The following is a 25,494-nucleotide window of genomic DNA, read 5'->3' as shown; positions in this document are numbered from 1 at the left end:
TTGGTAAGTTAGTAGCACCATCAATTTGGCTTGTCAGCAGGTCGCATCACTTGACACACCCCCTCCAGCACACTGCAGCCGTCATAAATATGAGTCAGTTGCCAAGCCTCTGAATTTTGATTACGTGACCCTAGGGGATGTTGCGATGGTCGTAAGTGTGAAAAACGGTCATAAGTCACTGTTTTCAGTGCCGTTGTAGCTTTGAACGGTCACTAAATGAATGGATGTAAGTCAAGGCCTACCTGCATTTATTTTGCAGTTCGACATTCATTCTCTCTATACAGGTAGTCCCTGACTTACAAAACACTCACTTAATGACTGTTCAAAATTACAGTGGCACTGAAAAAAGCGACTGAAGACCTGTCCTCTCGCTTACAATTGTGGCAGCATCCCCACGGTCACGTGATCAGAATTTGGGTGCTTGACCACCAGCGTGTAGTAATGAGGGTTGCAGCATCCTGACGTCATATAATCACCACACAAACCTTCTCAGCCAACCTCCAATAAGCAAAATTAATGGGGGGAAGCCAGATTCACTTAAGAACCGTGGGGTTCGCTGCACCGATTCACTTCACAACCATGGCAAAAAAAAAGGGTCATAAAATCAGGTGCGGCTTACGCAAATGCCTTGCCTAACGATGGAAATTTTGATCCTAAGTCTCGTCGTAAGTGGATTCTTTTCATAATGGTCACTTAGCTTTGTAAGTGGCTTATTTATTTCAATCAATCAATTTATATAGCTGCCCGTTTCATGTACATGACTCTGGGTAGAGAAGGATAAAGTAATATTGGTGATACTTCCAATACGCTGCATGGAATGATATCCGTTAATGGAACGGTGTTCTCTTATATCACCCCATATCTGGAAAACTGCATTATCACTGCAGTTTCTGTTGTGCAGTTTCTGTTGTGCAGAGGAGTTGTGTAGAGGAGGTTCAACCTTGTGCAGAATAAAGGGTAGTGCAATGACTACCCTCCAGCATTATATAATACTGGAAGTAGACCCACATCATTTGTGGTAAATTATATATATTGTCTTTAGATTTGCTTACCAAAACTAAATGTTTTACCTCAGAGGTTGTACCATAGCTACCACATTTGCAGAATGGAAAAGTTGCGTAAACCTTATATTTGTTTATTACTGCTTCTCCTTCAAGTGTGTTTTCTTAATACTTGATGTTTAATTTGTTGAATTTTGCATAGGGAGGTGACCTAATAACCTTCTAGATAGCCTAAATGTCAGTGCAGGCAGTCCTCAACTTACAACAGTTCATTTAGTGACCGTTCAAAGTTACAGCAGGATTGAAAAAAAGTGACTTATTAGTATTTTTTGACACTTAACAACATTTGTAGCAGCCCCATGAACCTTTGATCAAAATTCAGATGCTTGACAACTGGTTCATACTTACAACCGTTGCTAAGCCCAAGCTCATTTGATCACTTTTTGTAACTTTTTGACAAGCAAAATCAATGGATTCATTTAACGACCGTGTTATTAACTTAACTGCAGTGATTCACTTAGCAACTATGCCAAGAAAGGTCATAAAATGGGGCAAAACTCACTTAACAAATGTCTCACTAAACAACAGAAATGTTGGGCTCAATTGTGGGGATAAGTAGAGGACTACCTGTATGCTTTTAACTATGCAGTGGCAAAAAAACCCCATAAACCATAATAAGCAAAGAAACAGTACATACTAAAACCAATAGGAAAGAATATTTGCAGCTCAGAGACCCCAAAATACTAAACCTATTCTTATGGATTAATCTGTCCGGTTAGAGAAAGAAGAAAAGTGGCATGTTCTAAAATAAAAAGAAGAGTCAATGAAGGCCAACATCCCTGGGCCGTCCTATGAGAATTGGTGAGTTAGGAGAAGTACAAAAGCAAAGGTGTGTAGTAAGGCTGTGCGACAGAAGTCCAAGTTTATTATTAAAAATCAGGGGGCAAAAGGAGTTTCAGGCATTGCATCATTGCTTTTCTCCTTATCTCATCAATTTTCAAAAATAAAATCTATAAAAGTAAACCTCATCTTCTCCAGAGATGGATTATAGTGTGTAAAAGGAGTGCTGGGGGACTCTCCTTTTTGCATGCCTCGCTTAACAGCTATTAATTTAAATAGGAAAGATGACATGCCACCTCTACAGAGAGAGCTCTACTTACTAACGTTCGGCTTGCATTCCAAAAGACTGTTCATCAATTGATTTTGTTCGTAATTCCGATCAACAAAGAAAAACCCGTGCACAGTACAGTCCCTAAAGTCCGTGAGCAAATCTGAGAAAAGTATGCAAGTTGAAGTCGTGAGAAGATGGGAAAAGGTTAGCAATAGCATTCAGCATTTAAGCTTATATACTGCCCCATAGTGCTTTACAGCACTCTCTGGGCAGTTTACAATGCAGAAGCATTATCTGCATATTGCTCCCAACAATCTGGATTTTTACCAACCTCAGAAAGATGGAAGGCTGAGTCAACCTTGAGCCCCATCAGGATCGAACTCCAGGCTGTGGGCACAGTGAGCCTGCAATACTGCACTACCAGGGCTCCTTACATAAGTGGCATGCCTGAAATTCAACCTTTCCTGCTTTCTCCCAACTTCCGGGTTCTTCTAGGACAGTGGTTCTCAACCTTTTTAATGCCGCGACCCCAACCGGTCGTAAGTCGAGGACTAAACCGGTCGTAAGTTGAGGACTAAACCGGTCATAAGTCGAGGACTAAACCGGTCGTAAGTCAAGGACTACCCAACCGGTCGTAAGTCGAGAACTTTCCCTGCCCGGGAGCGCCGCGCATGTGTGGTTCTGCCCCCTGCACCGGCCAAGGTGTAGCTGGCAAGCGGCAGAGACGGAGCAGGCCAACCACCAGCTGGCCCAGCCCAAGGGAGGTAAGGCACCCGCCGGAAAAGGGGGAAAAAATGGTGGACCCAAAAAATGGTGGACAAAAAAAATGGCGGACAGCCTTGCTTGGCGACCCCCATGAAATGGTCGATCGACCCCAAATGGGGTCCCGACCCACAGGTTGAGAACCACTGTTCTAGGATGGAGTTGTGGGCAGGTTCGTTCATCTCGGCAAAAACGTGCAACTCAAAAGTTCTTAACTAGAGTAATGTCTGTACTGGAAAATGTACCGCTCAAATCTTTCCAAAGGGAACATCATTGCAAAAATTCATTGCACTTAAGTAGTTGGACCTGAGCCTTTCAGCCACTGCAGGCAAAGCTTGTTCTAGAATAGCTCAGCAGGTTGTCCTGTTTCATTTTGCATAAGCATCATTTTGCAGCACTGCAATGAATTGTGATTTCATACGGCACTTAAAGTGACAACAGGAGCATGACAGAGTGCAAAATGGAGCTGCAAAGATGTGACATGAGGCAGATAAACATTTTAGTGTCAAGTTGTGCTGATATGTCTATTCATTATATGCAAGAGCCAACACTGTATCGAAACATCAGACGTATTCCATCAGTTTGGCTTGTCAGTGTAGCAAGGAGCTGAAAAAGAAATCTTTCGGTATTCTAGTGGTGGGTCAAGATAGCGTACTTCAGAATGGCCAGAAGTATACTTTAATTGATATTTCACTTTATTTGTTTTTTGTTGTTTTTTTTCTCTAGACACAAGGATAGTAATTAGGAAATGACAGTGTAGGGATCATAGATCCATGTCAAGATTTCTGCCTTATAAAGAAGTAGGCAATACACACATGAGGGTAATTTTTAGATTGTTCTGTTTATTCAGAGCTATCATCTGTGATTTTACTAAGTGGTTTCAACATGAAAGTTGCCGACTGACAGAGGAAAAAATAAGCTGGCTCTCCGTCTTTGACAACACATTGCTGCTGTTCACAGACATTAGAAAACGGGGCAGGTAACAAATGAGGAATCCTAATTGAATTCTAGGAGATGACCAGGCTGAGCCTGGGGGAGGGGAGGGATCAAATGCATCATCAGTCATGAATCCTTTCACATCCACAAAAGATCTAAGTCCAGCCCAACTTGAATTCCTCTTACTTTTATCTACCGTTAATAGTTCAGATTCTTATAGAGATCTTAAGCTCAGGGCTTCCATTTGATTACCTTTAAAGCCCTTCATGGCATGGGTCCAGGTTACCTGAGGGACCGTCTCATCCTACTGGGATTGGCCCTCCCTAACTCATGCTGGCAGAGGAGGACGGGTTGTGGTCCCGTTAACCTGATTATTAGTCCAGGAGGAGGACCTTCTCTGCTGTTGCTCCTGCCCTCTGGAACATCTTGCCCCCCTCCATAGGCCCCAACCCTATCTTTTTGGCCTAAAGATATGGCTGTGCCAGTTGGCTTGGGGTGCCCCAATGGGGGAACAATGCAGTGGAGATAGTTGATTGAGTAATAACAGATCCCACCTCCATCCCCACCCTCTCCCTGTGTCCTTAGGTTTTAATGTCTGATTTTAATTTTTATGTTTTAATTGTGTATGTAACTGTAGACTGCCCAGAGTTACCCTATGGTAAGATGGGCGGCCCATCAATTTTATAAACAAACTGCCTGGATCGTCTGATTTCCCTGGTGCTTGACATGAATAGCAATCTGGATATGTTTGTCCTGAGTGAGTCACTGATTAATTTAGAGAATTGTTCTAGGCATCCTGAATTGCTGGAACCTCATCTATTTCTCATTATTAAGAAAATGCAGCACTTATTGGCAGACCCTTTTGAGCCATGGCTATAGAAGAATCTTCTATGTGAAATGCAGTCCCTCCTGTGTTCCAGTGTTTCCAAAATTCTAAGATCAAATAGTTATGGAAATATTTTGGGAGAATTTTTGTTTGCAACTGAGGAACCCAAGATAAAGTTTGCCCCCTGCCCCAATTTTCTAATGATATTATCTCAGAAACTCACCCAAGGAAACAGACTGATGATAGTTCTGGCTTTTCAACCACTTCTTCTCTTCCCCCAAAAGTTTATAAGCTGTTTTTGTTATAAACCTCAGTGCTTCCATGTATAAAATGAAAAGATGAAGTCTTTTTCTTGTAATAGAAGCTTTTTTTATTGGAGAAAAGTATACATGTCAGATGTATTAATGAGCAGGCTATGTGATTAGATGGATGCTAAATAAGAAATTATGAGAATTTAATGGGATGAGAAGAGTGCTGGATCATCTGAAAACACTACAGCTGTCATATCTCCCTTTGATTCCTAATGTTTGTTTATTATTTTCTTTTTCCAGTTTGTGTTCTGCCGTGAATGTAAAGAAGAATACCACGAAGGTGAATGCCATAGCTTCTTCAAATCTCCAGGAGCCACAGCTCAAATGGTACATATCTCCACATCCATAGCATCTCAGAAAATTAACTAGAGGATCATGGGGGGAGGGGGGTTCTAATCAAGAACAGAGACAACAAGGGCCTTGGTGGGAAACATCATGTGGGCAGAAAGGGAGAAGATCCTGCAGTAAAAATCTGTTTCCCCTTCAGAAGTCCTAGTGTTACAGTTATTAGCTCTTAACCAGAGCCCTGGTGGCACAGTGGTGAGAATGCAGTATTGCAGGCTAATTCTGCTGACTGCCAGGAGTTCGATTGTGACCAGCTCAAGGTTGACTTCCAGCCTTCCAAGTTTGCTAAAATGAGGACCCAGATTGTTGAGGGCAATATGATGACTCTGTAAACCACTTAGGAGTGTAAAACACTATGAAACAGTATATAAGTCTAAGTGCTATTGCTACACATACCATAGGTGGAGCAGACGTAGTTATTAAAACTTTAATAAAGTCATGAAAACTTACATAGGATTTCCAACACATATACAGACAGACATCTGCTCTGAAAATGGGGCTTATTTTATCTTCACCATGATGGTATTCAGATTTTTTTGAGAGAATGACTGATGCAATTTCCATAAACTTTTGCTATAAAGAAGCATGGAAATTTATGCTTGATATGCTTCCTTCCAAGTTCTTCCTTTTTACAGCCCAATGTCAATTCTTCAGCCTATAGTACTAATGCATAAATCAGCACTGTGAGCAGCAAGCACAAATGTAATCTACATTATGAAGATTATAAAAACTGATGGGGAGAAAGTAATTTGATTTTTATTTTAAGGTATTTAAATTTGTACTTTCTGATAGAGCTGTGCAATGCTTCAGATTAGATTCCAAAAACATACTTTGGAACATGCAGAGGGACAAATATAACACCCATTTACTACTGTTTAAAACTGTATCTATAGTCTAAATTATTTTTGGGAACTGAATCCAAAGAGTTGCACAGTGTTATTTCTGAACAAATAAGCAAACTGGAAAGTTTTTAATTTTTTTTTCATTTCTTGAAATAATGCAATGCAGTCATTCAGTCAACACATGCAAACAAAAATGCACACATTTGCAAAACACAGCACAGATTGAGATAAATTATAAAAAAGGGAGAAAATTGAAGAAATTTTGTGGTACAGAATTCATCTCTTTAACTGGCTTTTGGGTCTATTTAATACTGTTATCTTATAGATGGGCGTTTCCCCCCAATTTGCTGTTGTTCATCAACGTTCAATCAACTCACTGCTAGGAATATTTTAATGTTTGGGGATTTAAAAAGGGATGCTTTTAGATTTAAACAAGGAATTAACTGATCATTATCTCTAATAGTCACAATAATTCTGACTTGTGTTCACTCCGTAAAGAGAAGTGCCAGACTGGGCAAATTTATTTTAATTTGGGTCAAGATAGCGTAAGGATTATTTTAAAAGCCAACCAGCCAACCAATTTAACTTTCAAACATAAGCAAAGAGAAGGTCCTAATGTGCACTTTTATGTTTCATACTGGGAAATTTTCTTTTATTTCTTGTAACAGTCATGCTGAAATGAAGAAATAATTGAGTTGAGAACACTACTCCTTATCAAGTTAATTCTTGGACTTTCACATGGGGCTGCACATAATTGCTAGATTCTTAGAGAATGTCAGGATCCAAACTAAACCACATTATTCATTAAGCCGACCAGTATTCAAGTCTCCTTGGATGCTGATCCTTTAGCTATGGTCAGTTCTGAGGGAAACAGATCAAGACCTGAGGGGCATTTCTGAGGCATGGCTGATTTTGAGAGATTGAAGTATAGCTGTTTTATACTACCCATAGCTATATATAATATATAATTTATATAGCTGCTGTGTTTCCCTGAAAATAAAACCCAACTGGAAAATAAGTCCTAGCATGAGTTTTCAGGATGCTCGTAATATAAGCCCCCACCCCAAAAATAAGCCCCAGATAAGATCGCCAGCCAGATGGACGCATTTAGTACCATATTTCCCCGAATATAAAACCTTCAGTATATCTTTTTTATATCTTTTTTTGTCACTGACAAACAAAGTGTCTTTTTTATCATAAAAGTATACCATTGTCATTTCTGTTGCTCTCTTGTTATCTATCAGTTCCTGGTGCCAAAGGGGGCTTAATGGGGCCCAGAGCCATATTTTTTTTATTAAAAAGATAATAAGGGAGCCAGTGCTTATTGATCTGCTTCAAGAGATACTCTTAAAAAACTAATGCCAGGCAGCCATAAAGCCTCAGGGGAGGTGGAAAAACTGGTTACCTCCCAGGCACACATTGGCAAATCCAACCTGACATTAAGTGGGTACCTATGTCTCCCATGGGGTGGTAGGATGGGCCAATAGCTGAACTGCTCAATACATTATATAACTCCTATTGCTTCTTCACAGGATGAGAGGAATTTTATGGGTAAGTCACAGAGAGAGTGTCCTTCTGGGATCTAATTAACCATCTGTCTGAAACCACCTAGTAAAACAACCCCAGCACATGTGCCCAAACCTCTTGAAATTCACAATTTGGGAGGTAAAGAGGTGTCTTGGGACAGTGCAGTTTTTCAAAGAGTAATAAAAAAGACAATTTGTATATTGATATTTCCCAATATATTGACAGGAAATCATCACATACATTTTTTTAGCTTGATCTGGATCATCATTTAAGTGAATCCCATTGAAATGCATCCAGAAGCTTCAGTGATGCTTTGTTCAATATTGTAATTTAGATATAAATATGGATCCCTAGACTAGAGCACAGCTCCATCTAAGTAAACTGCACAAACAGAATCCTATTTTTACAAGCACCATTCCCCCAACTATCTTGATGTAAAAAGACTCGCTCCCCTACGAGTCTTTGCACTAGGCCAGGGGTAGGCAATCTTGGCTCTTTTATGACTCGTGGACTTCAACTCCCAGAATTCCTGAGCCAGCCAAGCTGGCTCAGGAATTCTGGGAGTTGAAGTCCACGAGTCATAAAAGAGCCAAGGTTGCCTACCCCTGCACTAGGCCAGTACTAGGAAGGCTTAATGAGGCCACCCACCTTTCACTTTCATGTCATCTACTGTCATGATGGCTGACAGGTACTTGGATTCAAATCAAGTTCTACTGTATAAGATCCAAATCAAACTCAGAGCTATTTGGGGTGGAGAAAAAAATACATTTCCTCATCCAACAATTGCCTTGAGTTTACATACTGTATCTGCATGACCATCTTGCCTATGACCAAGAACAGGAACATGCCAACGCAGCCGTTCAGTAACCTTCTCTGTCCTCCTCCAATTTCCAGTGACTTTATTAAGCCCTTTCTTTCACTTAATGCAGCCTTCGTATTTTGCACCTGGTGGCACTGTGCTACTGAAGAAAAGTACTGGGAATCCTTTTTGAAATCGGCCAGTGATTTTCTTATAATCTGTGAATTAATCCTGAATATTTTACAAAGTACAAGATTACACATTAATCATCTGTATGACTTGGCAGGGGTGGGGGGGAGCTTTCTATTTATCAAAAGGAGTTTAAAGAAATAGCTAATTTTGTGCATCACGCAAACCCATAGTTGTCTTTGAAAAAGTAACCACATAAACAATGCAAAATTGTTTCTCAAGGACATATTATCATATTGTTTTTAAGATATGCATGTATGTATGTAAGTAGGTAGGTTGGTAGGTAGGTAGGTTGGTATTGAATTTATATAGCAGCCCATCTCTCTTGCGTGTGACTCTGGGCAGTGCACACAGTTAAACACAAACTAAACAATCAACCTAATTTATTTATAAAATTTACCATTTCAAATGTTATACTAAAAGACCTAGCATTTTGATGTTTTGACAACTCAGCCATCAACAGACACCTAGAGATAACCTCCACCCACCTGCCATTCAAATGGCATAACCAAAACCACAGGAAGGAAGCAAACAGCACAAAGCACATCCTCCTTAGCAACCAAAACCGAGATAAGCAAGAAACAGCACCAGATAAACAATCAAGGGGGAGAAGGCAACCAAAAATAAAAAACCTGTTAAGGAAGAAACCACATTCCTAGAGTTTCTTCTCGTTTGTGGTCATTCCTGGGAGAATTCATAATGTTCCCCTATGGTAAACCTCCATTTGAGAAGAGCTGAAGTTATTCTGAGCAGAGTTTCTTAGCAGACGAGTAGAACAAACTGAAAACCTAGAAATGGTGAAGCTGGCTAAACTCCTAAAGTCAGTTATCAAATTACAGTGCAATTTACTGCATGCCTATCGAAAAGAAAGTCTTATTCCATTTCGTGAAATGTATATTTAGGTAAATGCCCATAGGATGGCAACCTGCCCTCTTATCCATGCAAATTTCAAAATCCACAGAAAATTTTCTGTGGAAGATTAATAAGCCCTCCAGCAGCCCTTGCATGTGGCAAGGGCTGCTCTTCCTCAAATCCGGAAGAGCATTGCACGATTTTGGAAAATTCCCCCAACTCCATACCATACCTAATAATGTTCTTTTTCCTGCTTTTCCCCCCACACTCACATTACTTCTGCCCAGAATAAATGCACTTTGGTTCCCATCTGGGACAAAATATCCCTCTTTCATTCTGCATAGGGGTTAACATATCTTGAGACATGCATCGTGTTTCAGTTTGGCCACAGAGTTCCCAAAGACAGTTTTCCATGCGTAGAGCAGTGTGTGCACAAAACACTGGCAGATTCCTAACTTTAGGCCTGCAATACCTGTCTTCCCCAGAAGATGGTGAGAAAATTATGAATAATCATTATCCTTTGCTTCATGCAGGCCGAGAACAACTGTTTATGTGAAATCTGGTCCCTTTTTGCCTAGGTAGCTATTTTCTACTATGATATGACTTTGTGTAGTTAGTAGCAATAATGTCAGAATTTGGCTTTAATATGGGATTTTGTGGTCTTTTTCCCAAAACAAGCGAGTAGAGATACCAGCAACACGAGTTTACCTATTCATTTAAAAAATTGGCTTTGATAAAATAATATTGCACAACCACAAGTAATTTTAGCTTCAAAATCCAAAAATAAAGGCTGTTCAATGTGCAGAAATAAAACTAATAGTTTCTGATTGCTTCCTCTTTTTGTGAATGGGTGCGATGGCTTAGCGGTTAAAGACACTGAGCTCGTCAGCTGGGAAGCTCACAGCCTGGGTTTGAGATTCCTGCACTATGCGACGGGCTCTTGCCACATCTCTTGCACACGTAGCATTTGAAAGCATGCAAATGCGAGTAAATAAACAGGTACCATGAACGAAAGCAAGGAAGATAATCCTTATTGTCACTTTTTCTGTGTATATACTGGCACACATTAAAAATAAAATTCTGAGACCCGCTCTCAAAAGTGTATGTGTGTGTGTGTGTATACAGACAGACAGACACACACACACACACACACACACACACCACTTTGGTGGGAAGGTAACAGGGTTTTGTGTGATTCGGCATATAGTCATGCTGGCCACTTGACCACGAAGGCATCTTCATATAATGCTGGCTCCTTCAGCTAAGAATATTGCCCCCTAGAATCAGACACGACTGGAAAGGGGAAACTTTACTTCTATCTTTATAATAATAAAATGAAGTAATTGTCTAGACAAAACAGAATGAAGTATCAAATTGCAACAACTCAAAAGAAGGAAATTAGCCCGAATCTTTTTATGTAATGTCCTTTTATATTCTTAGGGTAATCAAGAAATGGTGAGCTTTCCAAGCAATTAATTTATGATTATTATGTTATAAAATTATGCTTCAGAAACATTTCATTAAAATGGAATGACAGAGTTACATGCAGCAAAATGCATGCTCCAAGAAAAAGAAGCTGGGTCATGTATTTGTGTATTAATACAAATTAATATAATTGTTGGCCTCGCAGGGTAAACCGGATAGGAATCACAAACAGATTAACTAATTTTACCTTATGGCAAAGCATCATTGCAATTCTGAAACCACAGTCCTTCTCCCAGTCTCCTTTATAGCCTGAGAGATTAGGGAGGGTCCCCTCTGAGCATCTTCCCTGCCCACTATCAAATTGCAGGCTATGCTTCTCTTATCTGATAGTTTCCTTGCCAGTATCCCTTGACCCCCATCTCCCAAGATCTTTCCCATATACCATTGTAATAAACTCTGGGCATTGGTCAATATTTTAATACGGGTAGTCTTCAACTTATGACCACAATTGAGCCCAAAATTTCTGTTGCTAAGTGAGACATTTGCTAAATGAGTTTTGCTCCATTTTACGACCTTTCTTGCCACAGTTGTTAAGTGAATCACTGCACTTGTTAAAGCTACTAACATAGTTATTAGGAGAAACTGACTTCCCCATTGACTTTATTTGTCAAAAGGTTATAAAAGGTGATCACACAACCCCAGGACACTGCAACCGGTGTTGCAAACATCTGAATTTTGAACACATAACCACGGGGATACTCCAATGGTTGTAAGTGTGAAAAACAGTCATAAGTCACTTTTTTCAGTGCCCTTCTAACTTTGAACAGTCCCTAAATGGTTGTAAGTCAAGGACTATTTTCATCTATTAATAATAAACTTTCAGCTGTTGGTATAATACAACTACTCCAATTATCCTATGCATGCAAAAAAAAAAAAAGTACAATCTAGAGAAAGTGGCCACATGTGTCGTGATTTGTGTAACTTATCCATAGTTCATGGTTTTTCTCTCTTTGCAGGGATTTGAAATTGATGAGCACGCAGCTGTGCGAGCTCGATGGGAAGGTGCATCCAAGGAAACAATAAAAAGAACAACAAAGCCGTGCCCTAAATGCCATGTTCCAGTAGAAAAGGATGGTGAGTTTCCTGAAGGATATTTCACACTCCCAATAGGCAGATTTTAAAACAACATTGCAAAGCACTCCGATATACCAAGTGTAACCTAGCATGGTTACCATTTTCACTTTTTTAGAATTGATTGCAAACTCACTGTTCTGTGATTTAACTTTCAAAACCATGAATACAACTGTTTATGGACGTTCTCAGTCATCCAGGTCATGGTTGTCCCAAAGATGCTTTTCCAAGAGGCAACTGGACTTCCTTGTTTTTCTTTGAAGACGTTTTGCTTCTCATCCAAGAAGCTTCATCTGAAGAGCTAAAGAAGTTTCTTGGATGAGAAGCGAAACGTCGTCAAAGAAAATCAAAGTCCAGTTGCCTCTTGAAAAAGCACCTTTGGGACATGAATAAAACTATTAACTTTCTAGAAAATAAGTTCTGATCATTCACTATGAGCAAAAATACCATATCAAAATCATGAAACCAGATAACAATTTTTAGTCACTGTAGGAAATGAACATACAAAGTTGTCCTTCAGAGAAATTCTTAATTGAAAAGTAAAACACGTGCAACCAAAAACTGCAAAAGATTAGTGTGTGAAAAGAGAACAAGGCAGAACTCACAGGATAATTTACTTTTGAATTTACTAAACTTGATACCCTACATATGTATTGGATTTCAATGTCTATAATTCCTACTTAGCAGAATATAATTTGGTCTGATTTGGATTTAGGTGCCACACTGCTTTGCTTTCCCATGATGCTCTAATTCAGGTTGCTGTTAGATGGGAATGATAGTTATATTAGGGTTACTTGTGATTACTACCTTGTCAGAGTTGTGTCCAGTGGTGGGATTCAGATATATGAACCACCGGTTCTCTGTGTGGATGCTGCTTCTGGAAGTCCATTCTGGGCCTGGGCAACAAAAAATTAGCTTGTACCTGTAAATTTCTAATCCTGTTGAATCTAATCTAATTCTCAATCACTACATTCTGACATTTCTATTCCTGTTGAGTCTACTTTAATCCTCAACTACTAATAACTCTCTCATACATACAGTATATGAACATTACAGATTCAAGGATAATCAAACAACATTCTGGACTTTAGAGAAACTATAAATGCAGAAGAATTGCATTTCACATTGAGTGTCTCCTTTGGGCTCACTTCAGAATCAGGATTTCATGAATTGAAAAGGAATTTAGAATGGATAAGTGCAACATTTCATAATCTACATTCTCCCCTCCCTCTGATTAATGATTCTTGAAAGTATAGTTCAATGAAATTAATCAACCAATGGCTGTTTATTTTATTTATTTATTCATTACATTTCTATATTACCCATGGCATCGAGGAGACTCTGGGCAGCTATCCTCCTCAATAAAGAGTTTGCAAAATTAAAAAAGCTCCACACATAAATTAACTGTAGGATCTCAAACGAAACCCACAGGTAATTACTGTAATACCCACAGACATGCCAGCTTATTATCAGCTTACGTTTACATTTCTACTAATGATTGCTTGTCCTGTATGATTTTCTTATACACATTATTGACTTTCTTCTAGGTGGATGTATGCATATGAAATGTCCTCAATCTCAGTGTAAATTTGAATGGTGTTGGAAGTGTAGCCTTGAATGGAACAGAACTTGCATGGGAGATCATTGGTTTGACTGATCCTTAAGTAACCCTATAAACAACCAAGAAATGATATGATAATATGCTGGTGAAACCAAACATTGGGGCACAACCACAGTTGCTTCAAACAATATCAGATTCTAAAGATCTTGCTCAAGGTATGAATTTCTTATGAGAATTAGTTGTGGGCGCCACACATCAGTGTGTATATTCAGATGGTCACACCTATATCCAACATAGCATTTAAAAAAAAAGTAATCAGAAGAATCAGGCTATCATTTGTTAGCTATCAAGACAATTCTGTAATGGTGCCTCCTCCCTTGAAAATTAGGATGTGTCCTCTGCCTGTTTCTCTTTGTAATTAAGTTAACCTTTGATTTGAACATTTATTATCTATTATTGGCAAAATAAAGATCTATACAAAACTGGGCCTCTCAAAATTGTTCAAACTATTATGGTTTATATTTATCAGCAATTCAGTTTGTGGCTTTGTGTTTGAAGCTTTAGAATTGTTAAATTTTAAATTACATAAGAATAATCAAAAGTGCAGTTTCAGCTAAACAATATATTACACAACTTGCCTTCTAAAATCTGAACTTTTATAGTACAATATTCTATAGTGACTCAATTTTTTACTGGACTGATTTCCAGGTCTAAGTCACAAATAAAAGTATAGATGTTGGTTTTCTTCTTTTGACCCAGTTTTGACCCAGTTAACATGATTTCCCCCTTTAGTATGTACATTCCTAGCAGATGCTAGAAGAGGTTGGATAATGTATACATTAAAGACTTATGCAAAACCTTTCTAAGTCAACATCAATTTGAGTTCTGTGATCTTTTTGTCTGACCCAATAGAAATATTTACAGTTCTACTAGAGTTATTCAAAATGGTTATAAAACAGATTGATTTTGATTGATTTTTGATTGATTTGATTTTTAGCATTATATTTTTACAAGTCTTTGGTTGAAGCTATGCCATTATTATAAAAGATCTTGCTATACGTTTCATCCACAATAAAAGTTCTGGTGTTTTCATGTTTTTGATGGTATGTGATTACTTCAGATTTATTATAATGAAGCTATTATGAAACTACTTGAAAGCAATCATTCATTAAATACATTGAGTGGGTGGCTTACACACTGCTACATCAGAGTTGTCACATTGTTCTGCTACTGTATTTGCCAATCTTGTAATTCAAAAGCTAAATGAGTGGTGGATTGCAATCAACTTTCAGGGTTAGGAATTTAAGGATCCGCATGTGCTACAGCTCATATAGGTGTTTTCATTCTTTTGGCTGGGAGCCCAGTGGCCACTGTAGTTGTGAATACCAATAATCTCCAAACCCTTTGATTACTTATTTAAATGGGTATTTTTCCCAAACCACTCTAACTGAAGTCTCAATTAAATGTTTGTGAAGGTCTGGGAAATAAAAAGAAGTTGGAAATGGGTGATGCCTGTTCCTTGCCATTTGTTAATAAAGCACAGCTGCTAATGCATGGGCTATAGTAGATATTGGTTACTTATATTATGTAATCTTACAGCAAAAGCAGCACTAGCAGGCCTGTGGGGGATAACACTCAAGAATTTATCTAGAGCAGTGGTTCTCAACCTTTTTAATGCCGCGACCCCAACCGGTCGTAAGTCGAGGACTAAACCGGTCGTAAGTCAAGGACTAAACCGGTCGTAAGTCGAGGACTAAACCGGTCGTAAGTCGAGGACTACCCAACCGGTCGTAAGTCGAGGACTTTCCCTGCCCGGGAGCGCCACGCATGCGTGGTTCCGCCCCCTGCGCCAGCCGAGGCGTAGCTGGCAAGCGGCAGAGACAGAGCAGGCCGACCACCAGCTGGCCCAGCCCAAGGGAGGTAAGGCACCCACCGGAAAAGGGAAAAAAATGGCGGACAAAAACAATGGCGGACAGCCTTGCTTGGCGACCCCCGTGAAATGGTTAATCGACCCCAAATGGGGTCCCGACCCACAGGTTGAGAACCACTGATCTAGAGCAATTCTATGTCTTCAAACCTCTTTTCTGTCCACAAGATTGGTTTATTTGCAGGAATCAGCTTAGGAAAGTAAGAGATGATTTATATATTCAAAGCCTCAAATCATAACTTTCTTTTTCGATAGAGAGTAGATTTAACATTCACAGACCAATATATCTTGCCTACTAATTTCTACTGTTACATTCACAGACACACACAAACACCAAATTCACTCCGGTCGTAGAAGTACTTAGAAGCTGTGTCAGTGAATCTTAAAGGATTAAAAGAAAAATAAAGTTAGTGCAATTATAAACTTTCCTCTACATCAAACTCAAAAAAAAGTTATTGGAATAAAAAAAATCCTACTTTCTCACTAACCCTTTTTTTAACAGAACCACAGCCATAACATAATGCAGGTCTCATCAGAGGAACCAGACAAAAAGTGTCTGTCCCATGAACAATATGATGAGATGTAATTTAGAAAACCCATATCAGATTGGTCGTTGTCCAGATCAACAAGGATCTCGCTAGCTGTTGGGAGTTCCTGGACATCTGGTGCAAATGGGTGACCAAACTCAGGACTGTTGGCTGAGCAACCAGGGCTGCAAGATTACTGGAAGAAAAAGTGTTTATCTACTGCAAGTATACAAAATCAGACATCTGCCTACCCCAGATTCAAGAATTATGGCCACCCCCAAAATGGTGCACACTCTAGGACAACACAACACAACACAAAGCAACCTTTCTTTCCAAAAGGCAACCTCTCTTCTATTGGAAAGAGAAGCAGACAATCTGCCGCACACCCTTCCCATACTGAGGCCATATGATGCCATCCTGAAAAAGAGGCATCACTTTGTGAGTGGCCACAATTCACAAAGTCACAGGATGCAAGAATAGTGACCACTTCCAAAATGGCACCTGCTTTCGGATGGCACCACATCGCCTCTGTTTAGGAAAGCTACATAATGGATTGGCTGCTTCTCCTTGAGAAAGACAATCTTTGGAAAAGATAAGTGGAGTGAGGGATGATGGGGTGAAGGGAGCCCAAGGGTGTGGGACCCAACAGAACAGGAAGCTGTGCAAAAGGTTCCTCGGGAGTTGGAGGAGGCTACCGGAGGCTACATGTGAGCTGCAATGTGTCTTGCCTCCCTGAGACACTCCATGCTCCATTTAATGACCACAATGGGGAGAGATGGAATGATTGTTAAGTGAGGTGATCATGTGCTTGCCTCGCTTAATGATCACTACGACTTACCACCATAATTCCAGGCTGAATTGTGTTTATAAGTTGAAGACTATCTGCAAACTTAAAAGAAGACCAAGCTAAGGTCAACAGACAGAAAAAACAGCCTTAGAATTGGCAGAGAAGGTATTGAAGTGGTGGATAGCTTTTATTTTTCAGCATCGACTACCAACAGTAAAGAAACAAGCAGTCAAGAAATATGATGCAGACTAGATATCCAGGTGCTGTGAGGTGTCTATACCTACAACAATCAGTCCAAGCAGCGTTCTTCCCTGTTGCACTCAATGGAAGAGAAAGTTAAACTTTGAAGAAGTAGGAGAGGAAGATTACTGACTTTTTTGAACTTTGGTGTTAAGAGAAGATTCTTGAGAATACGGCAAACAACCAAGAAAACATACAAATAGAACACTGAAGAAATCAACCAAGAGGCCTTATTCAAGGCATAAATGACCAAGCTCTAATTATCCTACTTCAGACACATTATAGGAAAACCTAGCTACCTACAGAAGGCACTAATGCTGGGAAAGGTGAAAGAAAAAAAGGGAATGGCCAACAACAAGGTAGGTAGACTCAATTACAGAGGCAATGGGGGCATCATTGAAAGACTAGAAGAACACTGTAAGTGATTTTTTTCTGCTGCATATAATTTATATTATCTTGAAATAGTGCCTGATTTAGTTATGTAAGATGCCTGTCGGGTATCAAATTCTCTAATTTAGCCCAAAGTTTGGTTCTGTTAACAGAGTCAAAAGCCACTTTAAAATCTCTAAAAGTAGCAAAAACTGTCTGTCAAGAAAACAGAAAAGGAGGAAGATTTGTTCCTGCAAAAATAAACATTTTAATGCCAAAATTGCATCTCAAATTTTATATGGAGCTCCAGTTTGGATCACACTCGCTAATAACAACATATGAACTGATGACATTTTAAAGACCTTTTTTAAGTGTCCCTAACTGTGTTTTGTTATTCTCTTGGAAACCCAGCAGTCCTCTTTGATAACAAAGACTTGGTTAAGCATTGTTAAGTTTAGAGAGACAGACAGACAGACAGACAGACAGACAGACAAAGAGACAGACAGAGACAGAGAGGTGGAGGGAAGGGAGAGAAACAAGGAAATTGTTTCGGGAAATCCCAGATGAATCCTTTGTAGACACATGATTCAAAAGATTAATCAGATTGGCATTGGTCCTGATTGTTATTCTCCAGAGGTATGTCACCAGCAATTAATTTTTTCAAGCAAAGACTGTGGGATAATTCAGTACAGGAATTAATTACCAACGTATTGTTTGTCTTATTCAACATTATACCAGAGTTTTCAGCAGGAAGTTATCTGGCCAATTCTAAAATCCCAATCAGGAAGAGATATTTCTGAGTATGTAAAAATTTTACTTGCAGATGAAAATACTAAAATTACTATGGCCACAGTCAGATTTTCAACTATGGATATTAAAAACAAGATTTTTAATAACAATTCAATGAGCTGGGGTTTTAAGGCTATTATATTTATTCAATATTGTACCTGTTAAATTGTTTTATCCACTGTCAAGTTTAGATTATGTTTGTAATTATAAAACGGTGCGTATTTTCATCTCCCCTTCTATCATAGGAGACAATAAAATGTTAGCAACCCACTCATATTTTCAGCAAGTTTATTGTTTCATTTTGCAAGGAAAGAAGCAATTATTATTAATGTTCCTGGTTGAAAATAGACTACCTGTTGCATTTAAATAGAGGTAATCCTTGGCTACTGACTGCCTTGTTCAGTGACCATTCAAAGTTACAATGGTGCTGAAAAAAAAATAACCTTATGACCAATGACCACAATCACAACTTCTGTAGTTTCCAGTTTCACAATCAGTACATGTTGCCCTGCTCCTGATCTTGCAGGGTGGAGACACTGAAGAAGCAGCCATAACATGAAACAAAGCAGGCACACGATAGAAAATCCCTTGGGTTATTTGTGTAGCATGCTCACACCTGCCAGCACAGAGCTTTCCTTTCTATTTGTATTCTTCTGTGGGAAGAATCCAGAGAAAGAAATATTTTGGGGAATATCGAAAAGTCAGAATATATTTCTCCAAAGGAATGGAGAAGATCTTAAAAAAAAAAAAGATAGAAACCAGCCCCAGCCCCTCTCCCCCAAGCAGAAACTAGGCAGAGGCCAGCTTTTAGAAATGCAGATGTGATAATCCTTTCAGAAAGGTTGGTGCCAGGAAGCTAGAAGCTGATGAGATTAGGAAGACAAAGATCCCTAAAATCTACATTCCCCAGCCAAACTCTAAGGACAGGAAACATAATAGGATTAACCCACCAATACCAAAAGGGCACACTCAGATTCAGGTCAAAGTACATGACACAGGAAATACAAAGCCTCAAACAGGAACAGGAAACAAGAAGGTATAAAAACCCACCATTCCTAGCAACATGTGGTCAGCTTTCCCAGAACCTCATTTCTGTCTGGCTCTGCTTTTCAATAAACTCCAACCTTCTTTCTAAAGCAGTCTCCATTTTGTTTATTCCCAGCTTGGACTGGACCCTGATGAAGATTTTTCTTTCAACACTTCATTGCATGTCTGCTTACTCTCCATGAATCCCTTCCTCTTCAATGAATGCAAATACAAACATTAATTTCCTTCTTGTTAATTATCCAGAGCCAGGATGAGCTTTCCAAGGTGGTTAGGAGGCAAACAAAAGCAGAAGGTATACCTGATTCGTCTAATCAATTTTGAGCAGGTGGGCCAGGTGAACCTTCCAAAGGGTGGGAGGAGTGGAGAAGAAAAGAAAGCACAGTCGTTGTCATTAAACGATTTGCTACTTGTTGACATCTTCCCTAATGACAGAGCTGCCAGTCCCAGTTATGGTCACTAAATGAGTATCCACACCATGCTGATGGTGAAAAGATAGTGTGCTAACATGTTTATAGCATCTTATCCTAAACACAGTATTTGTTTGCAGTATCTTAAAGTCATTGCAGTGTTTCCAAGGATCACACAGCAACCGTAGAGAGCAGATATGCAATCCTGAATCCAAATGAGTCTCAAATTCATGCTCACATATGTTTGTGGTCTCCCTCTTTCTAGCCAGGTCCCTTTACCACTACATCAAACATGTTGTATAATATAGTAGCTATGGAACAACTACTGCAATGTAAGGTCATGCAAATAGGAAGAACTTGGAGCTGTGCAAAGAATCCTCAATGAAAATTCTCATTGGAACTGGTTTTGAACTAATTATGGTTGTAAAAATGTAGTGACCCTCTTGAAGCACCCTCAATATATGCACAATTGATATTTATATTTGTAGTATAGGGATGTTTTCTGGAAGGCATTTTATTCAGCAAAATCGTTTTGATGTAGTAATTTTATTAAACATTACAATTAAAAAGATAAAAACTAATACGAACTAAAAAAAGAAGTAAAGAGTCTGTCTACAATGGTGGGCAGTCTTAAAATTAACTTTTGAGTCTACTCTTTAGAGCAGACATGTCAAACACAAGGCCCGGGGGCTGGATGCGGCCCGCAAAGTGGTTTCATGTGGCCCGCGAAGCCATCCTGTAAACAGTGAGGGAACGGCCCCCACTGCCTTGGCCCTGGCCCAGGCCGGATGGCCGGGAGCCAATGTACAATTTTGTGGTGGCCATCTATGCTGAAACGCATTCAATCTCCCTCTGACTTTGCCCTGGTACCCATCATGAACAACCTGACTAAGGAGAGCAAGCACAGCAGCAGCAGCCTTGAGGAGGAGGTAAGTGTAGCTGGGCAGCCCCTTGGGAAGTGGGGCTGGGCTTGGTGCCATGGGTGCTCGAGGGCCAGGCTGGGCATTTGACCTCTGCTGCCCAGGGCTTCGGGCAGCCCGCACCACCATCCAGCCCCCCCACATGGCCTGAGAGGAACAGTGAGGCTCCTCCAGTGGACCATGCCTTGGCACTTGCCCTGGTCCCACCCCCTTCTGCCAGAGACCCTCAGATCTGTCCCACTCCTGCCCAGGCCCCCACAGGCACCATTGACGCACGATGTAAAGCTGGCCATGCCTATCCAGTAGGCCACACCCACTCCCTCCATGCCCACCCAGTAGGCTGCACCCACCCTGGCCACACCCACCCGGCCCCCCAAGGGCAACTGCAATGCTGATGTGGCCCTCAATGAAATTGAGTTTGACACCCCTGCTTTAGAGTCTACTGTTCGCAAATATCCTTCAATGTGTCCAATTTTAAAGTACTATTCTTTATTAGTAAGTTGAATTTAAGTTTTTCTCTCTCTTTTAATTGCAATCTTTAGTTCCTTCTGGTACCTTCTAATGTCCAACCTTACTGTCCTATCCCTAGTCCCATCCTATCATTTTTTAAGAATAAAAAACATCTTCCCATGAGAAAGTTTCTTATAATTAATTTCAAAAACTTACTTCAAATATACCTGGACGCTTAATCCATTTGCAACTTTCCAAAATCAATATTCTAAACATCTTTTTCCTGATTATTCCAAAGAAATGTTTTTTGAAGTCTTTCAACTCGTATTTAAAACGTCTTCTGTTAAAAATTGAAGGAAACTCACCCAGTGCCATAAAACCTGCCAATCCAAAGGTTCCAAATATCTGAAAAGCTGTTAAAAAACAATTTCCAAAAGTGGTTAGAAAAGGAAGCATGTGAACCTTATGTCCATTAAGGCACAGACTGCAGTTTGAGCAAGATGGCTACTGCCCGTGTCTTCCAGAATTTCAGATCTGCACAAGACTGCTGTCTTGCAGTCTCCTCATGTAGAGCAAATGTCTGGAGCCTTTGTGGGTGATTCTAAAGTCATCTCCTTGTTCAGAGAAGAATGATGAAGAGCTGGTCTAATCAACGACTCTTCATTTTGTTATGGTTATCCATCGTCAATTCGTCATTCTTTCCCAGAATTCCTTTTATCCGGCAAAATCAATTAATGATGGTGATTGCACTACTTAGGATTAAAATTTCACCCTATGGTCAGTCTCATTCCCATCTTTCCAGGGTGATTAGAAATGGAGTACTGTATTCAAACATCTCTGGTTCAAGGAAAAATGATCATCAGAAAAACTGCAGGTGTAGAACAAGTAATTATGTCTTATAAATACTGACTATAGATTAAGCATAGTGTTGGGTCATATGTCTTATTGAGTTTAACCTATAAAATTCTGCCGAATGTAAGAAGCATTGAGACTGCCCCATGGACACTACAGTTGATTGACCTCCATATTTATGCTAGGGAACAGCTGCATTGGTCCCTAATATATTTGTTTCAATGTTGTAAATCAGATGAAGGAAACTCTTTCCACTTAGTCTGGATGATTACATATACACTTAGATAAGAGGAGGGGAAATTAATTTGTATCGATATAGAAGAGTGAGGTGACCAACGCAGCTGATCCCTGAGGTCCTTATGCTTCGAATTCTGAATAGTTCAAAAGATAGAACATATTTCTTGTAACAATTGCTCTTTCCCCGCCATATAAATCCAATTAGATTGGGTTTTTATTTCTCTTGCCAGCAGCTGGCATAGCTGCTATGCTTCAGCCATCTGCTTTCATTTCATTAAATGCACTGCTTTTCTGTGGTTGCGACAACTCTACCAAAGAATATAGTTCTGCCTGTTTTCCATTCTTTGCACATTTATGTGCCAACAGTTGTTTCAAATTTCTCTTTTTCAACACTTCCATCACGTTAATTTAGTCAACCTTAAAGTATGATTTGAACAGCTATACTATGACTTTGTGCCACAAGCTACAGAGAAGCTATACTTGCAATTCATAGTAGATAAATTATTTAAGGAATAGTGTCTTCCAATTATTACTGATGAATGAAATCCTAGCTCTGTGTAAATAAATGGCAGAATGCCCATGAATTTAAAAGGGTGAAGACTCTAATTCTCCAGATGGATGTTTACTGCCTGTTTTCTTTCAAAACAAAGAAAAACATAACACAGTGAAGGGAGAAATCTTCAAGCATTCATACCCGACAATGTTCAGTCCTGCATATTTAGCTGCAAGAACCAAAGAGTTTTTATAGCTTCCCTTGTCAGATATCTAGTAAATATTTAAAAATTCAAGCACTCAATAGATAAACAAAATATTCCTAATCATTTTGGGTTGGTGGGCACATCTCAGCTTCTCACCAATTGGTTGCAAACTTTCCATCTCCACTGCAAGGTCAATCACAAAAGCAAATTTCTGAATGTTAAAAAACAAAAACATAAATAGAAGTTCAGTGGGCCAAACATTCTTTGGCCACAATATTGAGTTCACAAGAAACTAAACATGACATGGTGCTTGAGCTCAAAATTCCCAATTATACATTAGCCCCCACAAAGCAAAAGACAATATCTGTTTCACCGAAAACAAACTATTGATGCTCAGAAAAGCACCCAAATTGGAAGGCATTTTTAAGTGAAGCTTACAAAATTATTTAAGCACTTCAAGGGGACTTTATTCACTCTTTCTGATCTATAGTTCATCCTTGACTTAAAACCATTTGTTTAGTGATTGTTCAAACTTAAAACGGCATTGACAAAGGTGACTTAAGACCATTTTTCGCATGACTAGCATCCCTATGGTCAGGTGATCAAAATTTGGATGCTTGGCAACTGGCATGTATTTAGGACTGTTGTGGTGTCCTGTGCTCATGATCACCTTTTGCAACTTTCTGACAAGCAAAGTTAGTGGGGAAACCAAATTCACTTAGCAACGGTGTTACTAATTTAACAACTGCAGGGATTCACTTAACAACTTATGGCAAGAAAGGTCATAAAATGGAGCAAAACCCACCTAACAACTGTCTCGCTTAACAACAGAAAGTTTAGGCTCAGTTCCAATTGTATGTCAAGGACTATCCGTACTGGATTCCCCTCCAGGCTTTACAAAGATCATTATATATAATAATTTAATGAGGTTCCATGAGAAGCTAAGGGCAGAGAAAACAAAATAACTGAGATGCAACAAGAGACGATCTTAGCAATTTTCCTAAGGCGCAGTGGAATAGGTGGGGCTTGTCGGCTGACATTGAAAAGCGCCAGACCATGGGGTTATCCGGTGGGTTTGAGAGACAGACAGCAGTAATTCTGTGAATATCTTTTTAAGCTAACCGTTTCTATCACCTGAAAACGTTTGAAAAACTCTTTCTAAGCCAATCTCAGGAGGAGCAAAGGAAAAGGAGGCATGAAGTATAAGGGAGATTCTGCCCCATCCTTTGGTAGATATATTAATAAAGGTCAAAAAGACAGAGTGATTCCAGTAGTGAATCTGCTTTATCTGGGCACCAGCCAATACCCCGTCTTTAAAGAGAATTCATTTCTGGTTGCAAAAAAATTTCATGCTTACATAAGAAAAATTCAATACTTCACTCGTTAGAGAATGATTAATGTTAGAAATTATATGAATGGGCTGAGATTCTATGGAGAAGGAATAGGTATGTTATACAAATGTCACTTTTTTTCAAAAACTGAGTATCATATTTCTCTTAGAATTACTGAACATTTTTACAGTGAATACAAATCAAATCTATACATTTGATATTGATCTATCGTGGTGAGCATATTTACAAATGCAAGTGAGATATGATAAAGATGTTAAATTGTACAGATTTTATAAAGAGCAGACCTTGTTTGATCAGAGATTATTAACCTCTGATGAGAAACTAATTAAGAAAACGTATAACTGTTTATTGAATTTGAAAATGGAAAATGAACAAGTAAAAGAAATAATGATAACATGGGCAAAGAATTTTGGAGACAATATAGACTTAGAGAAATGGCAAAACCTGTGGGAAAGAAATTATAAATTGACAATGTCAACTGCTTACAAAGAAAACTTATATAAAATGTTTTATAGACGGCACTTGTCACCAGCAAGACTAGCAAAAATGTTTAAAAATATGTCAGATAGATGTTGGAAATGTAATCACAAGTCAGAAACCTATTATCATATATGGTGGACATGTGTTAAAACAAAGAGATATTGGACAAAAATACATACTTGGGTAGAAAAAATGTTGGGAAAACATGTAGATTTTAAATCTGAACTTTATTAGGTATAATACCAGAAAAGCTTGACAAACAAAGTATATACTTGATTTTACATGTGATAACAGCGGCAAGAATCATATTCGCACAATATTGGAAAAATGAAGAAATACCACCAGAGGAAGAAATAATTAAAAAAATACTAGATTGTGTGGAAATGGACAGACTTACTCTGAGGTTGAAAGAAAAAGAAGAAACAGAATACTTTCAAACTTGGGACTTATTTTATCAATGGCTGGAGAAAAGAATAAGGGATTAGGAATTCAATTTGTATTAGTGAATGATAAACTCAGACAACACGTTTGTTGAATAAATACTTTTGAATTGTATTAAAAAATCAATAAAAGTTAAAAAAACAAATCAAATCTATATTTATTTATTTATATTTAAACTTCTATGCCGCCCTTCTCCCCAGAGGGACTCAGGGCGGCTCACAGCATGTTAAAAAACAACACAAAAAAACATTTCCCCTATAAAACCAATTAAAAAGCAAATATATTAATGGCTGTGTCATATTTAAAATCTTTAAAAAATTTTAAAAATTATTCCCTATTTAAAATTCACCCTA

General features: G+C 39.0%; 1 protein-coding gene across 1 annotated transcript in view; it reads left to right on the top strand.

The window, feature by feature from the left end:
• Positions 1–14,712, top strand: part of PRKN (parkin RBR E3 ubiquitin protein ligase) — a 112,877-nt gene extending 98,165 nt beyond the window's left edge. Inside the window, exons 4-6 of the mRNA XM_015824396.2 lie at positions 5,188–5,274; positions 11,943–12,060; positions 13,605–14,712. Coding sequence (XP_015679882.2) covers positions 5,188–5,274; positions 11,943–12,060; positions 13,605–13,714 — 315 coding nt within the window. The 3' untranslated portion in view covers positions 13,715–14,712. The remainder of the gene's footprint in view (positions 1–5,187; positions 5,275–11,942; positions 12,061–13,604) is intronic.
• Positions 14,713–25,494: the final 10,782 nt, after the last annotated feature.

Source organism: Protobothrops mucrosquamatus, unplaced genomic scaffold (genome assembly GCF_001527695.2).
Source record: "Protobothrops mucrosquamatus isolate PMUCROS unplaced genomic scaffold, P.Mucros_1.0 scaffold2219, whole genome shotgun sequence".
In the NCBI taxonomy this organism is placed as follows: Eukaryota; Metazoa; Chordata; class Lepidosauria; order Squamata; family Viperidae; genus Protobothrops; species Protobothrops mucrosquamatus.
This window is presented reverse-complemented; position numbering and strand designations above follow the sequence as displayed.